This window comes from Schistocerca nitens, chromosome 3, assembly GCF_023898315.1.
Source record: "Schistocerca nitens isolate TAMUIC-IGC-003100 chromosome 3, iqSchNite1.1, whole genome shotgun sequence".
NCBI classification, from domain to species: domain Eukaryota; kingdom Metazoa; phylum Arthropoda; class Insecta; order Orthoptera; family Acrididae; genus Schistocerca; species Schistocerca nitens.
In genome coordinates this window covers 248,063,563-248,077,800 of record NC_064616.1, presented here as the reverse complement: position 1 = coordinate 248,077,800, position 14,238 = coordinate 248,063,563, and the positions used below count along the sequence as shown (strand labels likewise).

At 47.9% G+C, this 14,238-nt stretch overlaps 1 protein-coding gene across 1 annotated transcript in view; it reads right to left on the bottom strand.

Moving 5' to 3' along the window:
- LOC126248208 (uncharacterized) overlaps positions 1–14,238 on the bottom strand; it is a 341,739-nt gene that overhangs the window by 115,651 nt on the left and 211,850 nt on the right. The window contains exons 9-10 of the mRNA XM_049949021.1: positions 7,522–7,817; positions 6,200–6,427 (exon numbers count right to left, since the gene is read on the bottom strand). Of these exons, the coding sequence (XP_049804978.1) occupies positions 6,200–6,427; positions 7,522–7,817 (524 nt within the window). The remainder of the gene's footprint in view (positions 1–6,199; positions 6,428–7,521; positions 7,818–14,238) is intronic.

Below are 14,238 nucleotides of genomic sequence, written 5' to 3'. Positions count from 1 at the left end.
TATGTGAGCTGCAGCACCTCAAATGCAAAATGCAACACCTTGAAAGTGTTCCGAGGAGCAATGGGTACTCCACAAATTATATCAGAATTGTAACAGAGCCAAACACTCAGCAAAGTAAGGAATTAGAAAAAGAAATGTCAGGTACGGCCTATCTGCCATACATTCCCAGAGTGGTGGACAGAATCAGCCGTATATTGCACAAACATGGTGTAAAGACAATTTTCAAACTGACAAGGAAGATCAAAGAATGTCTTAGATCAGCAAAGGATAAAAGGGACCCACTTGAAATGTTGGGAATATACTGTTTACCTTGCACATGCGGAAAAGTTTATGTCGGAATGACTGGACGATCAATCAACACCAGAATCAAAGAACACAAGCGATATTCCAGGTTGGGGCAGGGAGAGCAATCGGCCATGGCAGAGCATGCGCTGAGTGAGACCGACCATGTAATAAAATTCACCGACATGGAAGTTCTGGCTGTAGAGAAGCACTATCTCACCCGTTTGTTGAGAGAAGCTGTAGAAATACACAAACACGGTAATAGCTTGATTGATTGAGATAGTATGGAACCAAACAGCGAGGTCATCAGTCCCGCGATTCCAAAGGGGGTTACATAAGAAAGAGTCTGCTAAAAGTGAACGGATTCAGTCAGAGGAGTCAAAATATAAAAGAATGAACATTAAACACACACAGTAAAAGAATAAAAGGTGAGATCAAACCTAAAAACTGGAAAAAGAGGGGCGGTCATGGGGTCACAGAGCATGAAAACTGCAAAAGGAGTCCCAATCACAACCAACCCACCCCTGCTCCAAGACAAAAGGAGAATCTTATATCTGGAAATAAAGACCACTTTCACGGAGGAAATCAAGGACCAGGTCTACCATCTGTGGATCGTCCGCTAATATTAAATTTAAGAAAGCAGGAAGACTATACTTAGCACGAAGGGCCGAAAGAAGGGGACATGCAACCAATATGTGAGATATCGTCATTCTGGCGCCACAACCACATTATGGGGGCAGGTCGTTGCGTAAGAGGAAACAATGGGTACGGCCAATGCATAAATACCATAAAACAGTGCACTCCTTCATAGAGGGGTGTAAAGAAGTGCCCCAACCTGCAGTACACTCCTTGACTGTGCGGAGTTCATTACTATGAGCAGTAGTGCTCCAGATGGCATTCCACTGTTGGGCAAAGAGAGATTTGACATAGACCCACACATCTGCAGCTGGAATCGTGAAAGGAAAAGGGGGTAAGTATCTGCTTCTCTAGCCAAATGGTCAGCCAATTCATTCCCTGGGATTCCCACATGACTTGAGACCAAGAGAAAGACGACTGAATAGGCGGCATGCTCCAGGACAGAGAGAAGGTCATCGATGGCAGAGACCAAGGGGGTGATGAGAGTAGCATTGATCGACAGCCTCAATGCTCATCATGGAGTCTGAACAAAGGGGGTGACGAGAGTAGCATTGATCGACGGCCTCAAGGCTGATCACGGAGTCTGAACAAATTAAAACACTATGGAGAGAGGACTGAGAAACAAAAAGGAGGGCCCTGCTCTGCTGTAAATACACTACATGATACTGGCAACAAATGGTGCTCGAATCTGGTAGGAGATGTAAAAGCGTATCCCACCTTATCAGTAGTCTTTGAACCATCAGTGTAAAGGATGGTCACACCCTGGAACTCTGCAAGGATGGCACATACAAGACACCAGTAAACCATAGGAGCAACAGAGACCTTAGGACCCTGGAAGGAAGCGGTTCTAATCTGTGGTCTAGGCACAGCAGACACGAATAAAGGCCAATTGGCCCTGCGGACTGGCCAACGTGGGGGTATGTCTGCCTAGAGGCAGTAGGGGAATGATAGTGTCACTGGGAAGTGGTCACTGTCACAAAGGCCATCATGGGATGACCAATGTAGGGAAGCCACGAGGGCAGGGGAGGAGATCGTGAGATCGATAGCAGAGAAGGTGCCATGAGCAGCACTAGGACTGGTTAGGGGAACCATCGCTGGGGAGACACAAATCAAAGTCCGTGATAAGTTGGTCGATTAGGATACCCTGACCCACTGATTGACACTCCCCCACAGTGGATGGTGGGCATTGAAATCCCCGAGGAGGAGAAATGGGAGCAGGAGTTGCTGAAGTAAGGTAGATAGTGCAACATAAGCTAGTGGCCCACCTGGAGGGAGGTAGACATTGCAAATGGTGATTGGCGGAGTTGTTTGCACTCTAACTGCTATCAATTCAAAGGTGGTACGTAGAGGGATCCAGTCACTAAGGACATCAGAGCGAACCAAAGTTCAGACCCCAGCAGATGCTATCCCATGGGCAGCATGGTTCCGACAGAATGCCCGATAACCACATAAAGTGGGAGAGTGGTCGTCATGGAAATGCGTTTCTTGGAGAACAAGGCAGAACGCAGAATAAGAGGAGACAAGACGTTGCATTTCCGGTAGGTGACGACAGTAGCCATTGCAGTTCCACTGGATGATCGTGTGGCATGAGTCCAAGGTAGGCATGAAGGAGCCGAGGAGGAGGTCAGGTCACCTGGTCAGTAGTTGTCACTGACAAGGTTGGGGTGACATCCATAAATAAGATGTCAGACTCAGGTTGCGAGAGGGAAGTTGGCACCTCTGGCGGCACCGGAGATGCCTTCACTTGAGATTTATGTTTCTTCTTCTCTTTCTGAGGTGGAGGAGGACAGGACACAGGGGGAGTACAGATGGGGTAACAGTCTTCTGGCCTGAGAGACGCTGGGGAGAGGGTTCCCGGGAGGGAGCCCGATCACCGGCAGATGCTGAAGAAGGGGGGCAATTTTTCGGCTGGGATGGGCGAGCGACTCCCTGATGGGAGGTCGTGGGAACGGCAGGGGAGGTGGGGGGGAGAGTGGGGCGGGGCTGGGGTAAGGAAGATGGAGAGGGGGGAGCAGGAGGAGGAGGAGGAGGAGGAGGAGGAAAGGAAGCAACAGAGGTAAAAGTTGAAGATAGTGACACTGGATGGAGTCTCTCATACTTTTGGTGAGCCACAGTGTAAGACAGGTGATCCAGGGACTTATTATATTCTTGTATCTTCTTTTCTCTCTTGTAAGCAGGGTTTTCTGGTGAGCGAGGTGAATGGTGGGTCAGCACAATTAACACACACAGGCGGCAGAACACAAGGGGTTCCCTCATGGATGGGGTGGCCACAGTCACCACACAAAGGGTCTGCCGTACAGTGGGAAGACACGTGCCCAAACGCAGGCACCGAAAGCACCGCATAGGTCGAGGGATGTATGGCTTCACGTCACATCTGTAGCACATAACCTTGACCTTCTCTGGGAGGATATTGCACTCGAAAGCCAGGATGAAGGCGCCAGTATCGGTGTGGTTGTATTTGCGACCCTTCTGCACATTTCAAACAAACTGAACGCCACGCCACGCCACTCCAGATTAGCCCGGAGTTCCTCATGAGTTTGCAGGATGAGGTCCCTATAAAAATTACTCCCTGGACCATATTCAGAGATTGGTGAGGAGTGATAGACACTGGGACATTGTCAAGATGATCACAGGCACGAAGAGCTGTGGACTGGGTGGCAGAAGCAGCTTTCATCAACAGGGAGCCCGACCGAATCTTACTAATAGACTCCACTTCACCAAACTTGTCCTCGATATTTTCCATGAGAAACAATGGCTCTGTGGCAGTGAATGTGTCTCCATCCATCTTAGTACAGGCGAGGTAACGGGGAAAACGTTTCAGCCCAAGATGGCGAACCTGGCCCTCCTCCCATGGGGTAGCCAGGAAAGCAAAGGCTACCGGGTAATATGAGACAGCATTTAAGGAGCCTTCACCATTCGAAGAGACGGCCGTGTGAGAACAGCAAGATTTTTGCAGCCTGATACGCTTCATGCGCCAAGCATCCACCCTGATACCACCCACTCCTACCAGGGGCTCTCCCCATGGGTGCCACCCAGCCACAGAAAGGGCCGTCTGGCATGGCGGGAGTTCCGATGTACCATGAAGACAAGCAACCACACCTTGGCATAAATGGGGAGGGAACAGCTCAAGTATCAGTAGTGTGATCCCTGTGTTGTCAGGGAGCTCAGCCATATGGGTACGTAACAGCCCCACCACATGGACTGGCTACATGTGCTGGTGACCTAGCAGGGTCGAAGGAGTCTACAGTGGGGAAGGAAGAGGGAAGAGGAATCCACACCATAGATGCTAGAGAGGGAGTGCTTCCCCATATGGCTCACTCTAAAAACAGGAAATTTTGAAGTGTAGGTCAAACCTCAAGTGGGAACCGAAATGCCAAAAGGGTGAAAGAAATGCCAAAAGGGTGAAAGAACCAGCAAAAGGAACAAAACTGCAACCAATACAGGAAACCAGGGGAATAGGTCGACATAAAGCAGAACACAAGAGAGGGGAAGAAGGTGCCAATGGGGAAGGAGCGGGGATAGGGAGGGAGGGGGCAGGGAGAAGGAAAAACAGCTAGGGAATGAAGAATGAGCTGCAATAGCTTGGGGTCCTGTGTGCACCACACATGAACTCACGAAAGAACTGTGAGCTCCCTGGCAGGCAGTAATAGCTTCAACAAGAAAGAAGAAAGCCTTAAGGTAAACAGATCCTGGCTCCCCATACTGCAGCGAACGACCGTCGCAGGTAACAAGAGGAGAACCACACCGGAAATGACCGCGGAGAAGCCCTCGGACGTTGGCGCACCAGGTACATATAGTCAACGGCCACAAGCTAGGCTCCAGTTCACTACTGGCAATGTAAGGTGAAGCTGTGACAATGCTAGCCACTCATGCTGGCCAAACATCAGAAAAATCATCAGACGAACGTCGGCCGAAGAACCCGAGACAGAAGCAAATAGGCAGTCTATCATTCATCAAAACCTATAGTGTACATCCTGTTGACCTAGAATCATGAAATTTGAGAAAAAGCAATGTTTCAAAGTAAAAGTGAAGGAAAAAAATCCAGCAATTGTTAATTTTTAATTATATCTTATAAAAATTTCTTTTTGCCATTTGTTGCCTGTCTGTCCATTAAGACCCGTACGGCCATTTATGTTTGGTATTTTAAAACCTCCAAACTCACTCATCAAAACCTATAGATGAACTATCTGTATACATGTTGGGCCTGGTGGTCTAGCAGTAATGCATGTTTCTTGAAACTGAGAGGTTACTGCATTGAATCTTGGTTGGCTCACAGGTTTTTCAGCCTTTGTTTTAACCTAGCCTTCATCTCTCAATGACATGAGGATTCTACATTAAACTGTAGGTCCATGTTCCAACTGTAGGTCCCTGTTCCTCAGTTGGATAAATGGATTAGGATTGGAACATGCAAGTCGCTGAAATGGTGACCAATAGAAAGGCTTGCAGCAGGCCTTCGTGCCACATGAAATAATAATAATAATAATAATAATAATAATTATTATTATTATTATTAGTATAGTATATATACATAATTAAGCTTGTACGGAACGCACAGAGTGAGAGTCCTACTCAGACTTGTCCAGTTTTTGTATTTATACTTGTGTATTACACAAGTATACAGTATACACATTAAACATCTCTTCAGAAGACAGGTTTTGGTATAATTTGTTGTACAAGTGTCAGAAAATGTGATACCTATGAATAAAATTGTGACCAGAATGGATTTCATTTGCAGTACTGTATTTTTGTTTCACATCATATCTTGGACTTAAGTTCTTCATGTGGAAAATGAATAGTCATTTTAATGTTATGTGAAAACATAAGGCCTTTAGAAAAGAAAAAAAAAATCCAATTTCAATATTAAACACTGATTACTCTCAGTTACCAATGTTAGTAAACTTTTGCCTTCAGATTTATGTAATTTTTACTCAAAATAACTGATTTCACATTATGTCATTAAAGACTGCCAACTTCTCACCATTATTTGTATTATCATTAATTGAAATTTTCGCCACCCTATGTTTCACCAATATTTGAAATTTGGATGTGTTGGTATAGATGCTGTATGGATTCAAATTTATCTTTTGAAAACTACTATCCCTTTGTGTCTTTTACACTCCTACCAGATCATCTGTACCTTTGTTATTCTTCTTTTCTTCATTAGTAATGCAAGGTTTTCCCCTGAGCTGTACACTCTCTCTGCTAACCCATGTGCAACAGTATTATGTAGAACCGAAATTAATTAAAAAATACATGATGAACTGGGAAAAAAATTACTTACTCTCACACTTGGTGACAACTGCTGCACACGGCATCTGACTGCACCAGTGTTTAAACTGCCAGGTCTCAAATCGGAATGCACACCATTTACTCTAATGCTAGCAATCCTTGCACGAAGCTCTGGCGAATAATGATTTGTTACAGCTTCTTCATAGTGGGTAATCCACTGACGTAACTGTTGCATTGTTTCAATTTCTGGAGTATCACTCTCACTATCAAGATTTTTACTCTGAAAAAAATTCAAGTCATAATTCACTATAGAAACAGTATGTGCCAAAAGATCATGGGAGCTTTATTATGTGACTTCTTTTTAAGGTTAGTTTTATTTGAACACAATGCATTTCATATATAATGATGAACATATTAATAAGGATGACAATTTAAAGCTCTCTGAGATGTACTAACAATTCATTGTTGAGGTTTTTCTCAATTTCCATCAAAACTGTTAGTATTCTGATAAGGAATGGGTGGTAGTATTTATATTAAGTCTTTTCAAGGCAACTGGAGATGGAATGTACTTTAGTTACCAGTAAGTATTAAGTCCAATGTGCTGCATGCCAGATATCATAGCTAGATTCATGGGGGTCATTTAAGAACTGATATACTTATGAACATAAAATGTGCCATAAGTGAGACTGCCTGTTGGAATATTAAAAATGGGTGAAAGCTCTTGATGGTTGGGAGCAGTGCCATTCCACAAACCAAATGAATCTATCTAGCGAGAATCACAACAGTAATGAAGATCCATTCCAAACAAAAACAGGTAGGCCATTGCAATTAAAAACAGCTAAAATGCTGAGACGAGAATTGTGTGTAATGGGCATGGAGAACAGTGAAGAGCTATATAAAAAGGTGTTTCTAGAAAAAGCAGTCTATTAGAGCAAAACAGTTGTAACTGATGCCTCCCAATGATTAAGGATATGTAAAATGGAGTGATCAGTTTTGTTTATGCCTGCAGTATAATTACATATGACAATAATTTGGCTGCAATCCAATGGAGGCTTTTAATTACACTGTGTTCACCAAAGGAGATCTGGAAAACAGAGAGTAACCAAAGTGTCATAACATAGCATCATCATCTTGTTACATGTTGCAAAGGTTCTGAACAAAGACTGTCAACACTCAACAATGAACAAAACTATTTGTAATGTAAATAGCAAAACACTTCAAAAGGTAGAAAACAAATTAATACAATATAAGATATATTGCACTGATTTTACCATTAGTCTACATTACACCAATATTTACATCGGCTGTGTTTCACACAAATAGCAAAAATACTTGGGTACAGCTTTTGCAACAGAGTACGATGCTGAAACAAACCTTTATAATTTTTAGTCGCATTGAGACTCGTTTGTTCTCTGGTGAAACAGCAGGTTTAGCAGGTACTTCTTTTCGTCTATTCTGAGCAGTACTGGAACGCCTTTGCATTCCAGAACTGACTTCTTGTGGTTGCTCCTTTGCGGAGTCACGACGGAGTCTTTGCCTTGTAACTACTACAGTTACTGGGGACTCATTACTACTGACTTGTCCTTTATTCCGATTGCTAGAAACGCTTCTTGTTTTCCTGCGAGAAGTCAATGGCCGTTTTCTGCGGGCAGTTACATTTGGCACTGCATCTACAAGGAAGAATATGAAGATGAGCTTGGAAACACAACACGGTTGCAAGCACACATGTATACACAATACACACTGACCTCCCCCCCCCCCCCCTTCTCTCTCTCTGGAATAAAGAGGTGGATAAGTGTGTGGAGACAAAAAGCAATGTAGGGAGGGGAGGACATAAATAAAAGTTATAAGCATATTGTAAAAGCATCAAGATAAACATATAAGGCATTTTTACTTGAAATTAGACAAATAGCAACAACATAATTCTGTAACTCTAAATAAGCTGCATGTCCAACCATAGCATACATCTGTAAGTTTCTTTCTGTTTTGATGATGGATGTATGATGTTCCACAAAATCTCTTTTTTTCCAACAAGGAGAAAAAGAAAAATACCACCCTTGGAGTTACAAGAACGTAAAATTATATTTTGAAAGGCATTTCAGTTTTTTTCTGTTATCATGTAATGATAGATTACTCGAACTTTATTGAAACTAATTTTCTGCTGCACATGAAATGAATGTAAAATTATCTATCTTAATATTCTGTTTATGAGTGTAAAATCACATAAAATATGACAAGATACTCAATGTTCCAGTTCTAGTTCAGCAATAAAATGTGCAAGTTAATGCAACAGCTACACTCCTAAACAGACATTACTACTACTACCTTCACAGCCAAAATAGTCATATTGCAGCTAATGTACTGACTGCTGACTGAATAAAACAAATGACATATCAGTATTAATTGCTTAGTAATAGGCAAATAACCTTCATGAATAAATTCTTCACAGATTTCGTGCAATGATATATTTGTCAATATTAAGCTTCTGATGAATTCCTCCATCAACATCGTCACGAGATTAGTTTCAGTAGACTGAATTGTAACAGAGACATCACAAGGTCATGGAACTTACTTACACTACCAGAGATTATGTCGCTGTCTATAACTGAAGGACAGTGGTAGTAATGCTAATTTTGTTAGATGGTGGAAGACGAAACTTATTCTTTTGTTGCAGTTCAGCATCAAGTACTTGTTTACATGCACCACTAAGGATGTAGCCACTATTCCTTTTAAAGTTGTCACACATTCCGATTTCAATGGTGTCTTTGATGGCTGAATCTCAGTAGGTGAATAATATTCTAGTTATATCAAGTATAATCACGTTTGTTCAGAAGGCTGTGTTCGGCAACAGCAGATTTGCTGAACACATGATATTTAACATGGCACTGATTGTCTGTGGCGCATGCTAAAATTGTTCTTATTATCTGACCAATGTAACTGCCACCTCATTCACAAGGTATAATATAAACTACGGGAAATCTGCGACCAAGGCTGTCTTTTACTGGGCGCAACTTCTCTCATTTTCTTGGACTGTTAGAAAATGGATTTAATACTGTGTCTCCCCAGGACTTGATCTCAGAATCCAGCTGTTCCTTGTCATGGAGCAGATATCTCAGAAACATATTCCAAAAGAACCACCATACTGATGGTTGGTTGTTGTGATGTTTAAGGGGGACTAAACAGCTAAGGTCATCAGTCCCCCATTCCAAAAACAGGCGAGACAGTCACGAAGCAGTTAAAACCCCAAGGGGAACGAGACTCCCCCCAGGCACTAAAAGAACACAAATGCAGCAACTAACACTACAGACAGGAAGAGGACAGACAAACACCAGACAGAAATAAACAGAAGAAAAGAAGATGGCCGGAAACTGGTTGACTGACCGCGAGACAAAAAAGGGAAAGAGTCAACCAGCAGACTAAACACCAAAACAGCAACAAATTCGGAGAGACACGAGGACAAAAGACACAGAATGGGAAAGGTGCAGGACCTCCCTAAATAGAACCATAAAAAGGACTACCACGGATAAAATTTAAAACATTGTCAGCCATTGAGGCATCGTCGCATAAAATCAAAGGCAAAGTGCCCGGGAGATTAAAAGTCCGCCGGAGGGTGCGCAGTCGGGGACACTCCAATAAAATGTGGGCAACCGTCTGCCGGGACCCACACTGACACAGGGGGGGATCCTCCTGACGCAAAAGATGGCCGTGCGTCAGGTAGGTATGGCCGATGCGCAGCCGACACAGGACGACCGAGTCCCTGCGAGAAGCCCGCAGGGAGGAACGCCACACATCGGTCGTCTCCTTGACAGCCCGCAGTTTATTCGGGGCAGTCATGCCACGCCACTCAGCAGCCCACATCCCAAGAACTGTACGGCGCAACACCAGCTGCTGGTCGCGAGCAGTAAGGCCGATCTCCAAAACTGGGGCGTCGATCGCCCCTTTGGCCAACCTGTCGACACGTTCGTTCCCTGGGATGCCAACGTGACCCGGCGTCCAAACAAAGACCACCGAACGTCCAGAGCGGGTAATGGTGGAAACAGTCTCCCGAATAGAGGACACCAGAGGACATGAGGGATAGCAGCGGTCGATGGCCTGGAGGCTGCTCAGGGGGTCACTGCAGATGACAATGGACGTACCTGAGCAGGAATGCATATGCTCAAGAGCGCGCAATATGGCCACCAGCTCTGCAGTAAAAATACTGCAGCCAGCCGGCAAGGAGCGCTGTTCAACGTGGGCAGCGTGAGCAAAAGCGTAGGCAGTGCGACCATCAACCAGGGAACCATCGGTGTAGACAGTCTCGCATTCCGAAAAGGAGGCGAGGAGCGCAAGAAATTGGCGACGGAGGGCCACAGGCGGAACCGAGTCCTTTGGTCCCTGTGCCAAGTCCAGACGGACAGACGGCCGGGACAAACACCAGGGAGGCGTAGGTGCACGGACCCGGAAGGGAGGCAGAGGAGGGAATGAACCCAATTCCGAAAGCAGGGACTGAACGCGGACAGCGACGGAAAGCCCAGACCTAGGTCACCGTTCGGGCAGATGGAGGACCATGGCAGGGAAAAGCAGGCGACGATTGGGATGGTCCGGCGAGCAATGCACGTGGACAGCATAGTCGGCGAGCAGTCGATGGCGGTGAATCCGCAGCGGGGGAACCCCGGCCTCCACCAGTAGACTATCCACGGGGCTGGTACGAAAAGCACCAGTTGCAAGCCGGACCCCACAGTGGTGGATGGGGTCTAACAACTTCAACACTGAGGGTGATGCAGACCCATAGGCCAGGCTCCCATAATCAAGCCGAGATTGCACAAGGGCTCTGTACAATCGCAGCAGCGTGCAGCGATCTGCACCCCAAGACGTGTGGCTAAGGCAGCGGAGGGCGTTGAGGTGCCGCCAGCATTTTTGCTTCAGCTGAGTAATGTGAGGAACCCAAGTGAGCCGGGCATCAAACACGAGTCCCAAGAAGCGGCAAGTGTCCACCACTTCAAGCAGGTGGCCGTCGAGGTAAAGTTCAGGATGAGGGTGGACCGTCCGACGCCTGCAGAAGTGCATAACTCGAGTCTTGGCTGCAGAGAACTGAAAACCGTGAGTCAGAGCCCATGATGCTGCCTTCCGAACGGCTACCTGCAGCCTGCGTTCGGCGACTCCCGTAGTCGTGGAGCTAAATGAGATGCAGAAGTCGTCGGCATACAAAGAAGGAGACACCGACGACCCCACGGCTGCAGCCAGACCATTAATTGCCACTAGAAATAAGGACACGCTCAACACCGAGCCCTGCGGGACCCCATTTTCCTGTGTATAATATGAACTAGTGGCGGCACCGACTTGCACCCGGAAAGAGCGGTGCAATAGAAAGGTTTGAAGAAAAGCCGGGAGCCGACCACGAAGACCCCACTGATGCAACGTAGCAAGGATGTGATGCCTCCATGTGGTGTCATACGCCTTCCGCAGATCGAAAAATACAGCAACGAGATGCTGACGTCGGGCAAAGGCCGTACGGATTGCAGATTCCAGCCGCACCAAATTGTCCGCTGCAGACCGGCCCTGACGGAAGCCATCCTGGGATGGAGCGAGAAGACCGCGTGACTCAAGGACCCAACACAAACGCCGCCCCACCATACGTTCGAGCAATTTGCACAAAACGTTGGTGAGGGTAATGGGACGATAGCTGTCCACTGCCAGTGGGTCCGCACCGGGCTTCAAGATGGGGACAATAAGACCCTCTCGCCATTGCGACGGGAACACGCCTTCGCTCCAAATGCGGTTAAATACCGCGAGAATGTGTCTCTGGCAGTCCCTGGAGAGATGCTTCAGCATCTGCGCGTGGATGCAGTCCGGTCCTGGTGCTGTATCAGGGCAATCGGCGAGGACAGCGAGGAATTCCCTCTCGCTGAAGGGAGCATTGTATGTTTCAGAACGACGCGTGCGGAATGACAACGGCGTCCGCTCGGCACGCTCCTTGAGAGAGCGAAAGGCGGGGGATAAATTGCAGTCGCAGAGCTCTGAGCGAAGTGCGCAGCAAGGTGTTCAGCAATGGCGGCAGCGTCCGTGCAGACAGCGCCGTCCAAGGAGATCCCAGCGACACCCATAGGGGTCTGGTGTCCATAAATCCGCCGTATCCGGGACCACATGAGCGAGGGGGAGACACGAGAGCCCAAGGATGAAACATACCGCTCCCAGCACTCCTGCTTACGCCGTGTAATAAGACGACGGGCGAAGGCACGTAGCCTCTTAAAGGCGATGAGGTTCTCGAGAGACGGGTGCCGCCTATGACGCTGGAGGGCCCGCCTACGGTCGCGAATAGCCTCAGCAATCTCCGGCGACCACCAGGGTACAGCCTTCCTCCGAGGGAGTCCAGAAGAGCGTGGGATGGCAGCCTCGGCCGCCGAAATTATTGACGTGGTTAAGACACGGACCACCTCGTCAATGTCACCCTGTGGGGGAGACTCAATGGTTGCCGCGGAAGTAAAAGCCGGCCAGTCAGCCCTGTGGAGAGCCCAGCGGGGCGGGCGCCCAGAAGAATGACACTGGGGCAGTGACAAATAGATGGGAAAATGGTCACTACCACACAGGTCAGGATGCACACTCCAGTGGAGGGATGGGACAAGTCCAGGGCTGCAAAGAGAGAGATCGATGGCCGAGAACGAGCCGTGGGCCACACTGAAATGCGTGGGAGCACCGGTGTTCAAGAGGCTAAGGTCGAGCTGAGCCAACAAATGCTCCACGGCACGACCGCGGTCATCGGAGACAGTCCCACCCCATAGAGGGTTGTGGGCATTGAAATCGCCCAGCAACAAGAAAGGTGGTGGCAGTTGGGCAATCAGAGCAGCCAGGACGTGCTGCGCGACAGCACCATCCGGTGGAAGGTAAATACTGCAGACGGTAATAGCCTGTGGCGTCCACACCCGTACAGCGACAGCCTCTAAAGGCGTCTGGAGAGGGACAGACTCGCTGTGCAGAGTGTGAAGGACATATATGCAGACGCCACCAGACACCCTTTCATAAGCTGCCCGGTTCTTAAAATAACCCCGATAGCCACGGAGGGCGGGGGTTCGCATTGCTGGAAACCAAGTTTCCTGCAGAGCAATGCAAAGGAAAGGATGAAGGCTGATAAGTTGGCGGAGCTCAGCTAGATGGTGGAAGAAACCGCTGCAGTTCCACTGGAGGATGGTATTAGCCATGGATGGGAAAGGCGTGAAGGGACTGGGGAGGCAGATTACGCCTCCGGGGCCCCTGCTGCTACTGAGTCACCACCTGTACAACAGCCATCTATTGCGTCCGAGGGACTGGCGAGATCCATGTCCGCAGCGGACGCCAGAATCTCCACCTCGTCCTCCGAGGCGGAGCTGGTAGTAAGCGGTGGGACGGGTGCCACCGCAATGTTGGTATTCTTGGGGACTTTCTTCTGGTTCTGTTTCTGTTTCTCCCATTGTGCCTTCGGTGGTTCAGGCTTGGAGGACTTAGAGGGCTTCACAGGGTCAGCCTCAGGGACGGAGGACGACCGGGAGGCCCTACGACCAGGGACTGGTGGTTGTTTGAGACTCTTGCCGGTGTCTGCTGTGCCGCCGGTCGGAACTTGCGAAGGGAGGTCCCCAAGAGACGCCTTCCTTGCGAGAGTAGCCGAAGAAGGCGGACGCTTCTCCGGCTGGGAAGGGGGAACTGAAGTCCCCGATCGGTGGGGGGGTGTTGCTCCCGAAGTAGATGGAGCAGGAGCAACAGGTTGTGAAGTGCCCCCCACAAGCAAGGGGGCTGGTGGATGCTGACCGATCTTAGAGCCGATTCGTGATGACGGGAGAACCTTCGTTGCAGCAGCGGCGTAGGTGGACATCATTGCCACAGGATGGAGCCTCTCATATTTCCGTCTAGCCTCGGGGTAGGTCAGGCGGTCCAGGGTCTTATATTCCATTATCTTCCTTTCTTTCTGCAATATCCTACAGTCCGGCGAGCAGGGGGAATGGTGTTCTCCGCAGTTAACACAGATAGGAGGCGGGGCACATGGAGTATCGGGATGAGAAGGACGTCCACAATCCCGACACAAGACGCTGGAAGCACAGCGAGATGACATGTGCCCGAACTTCCAGCATTTAAAACACCGCA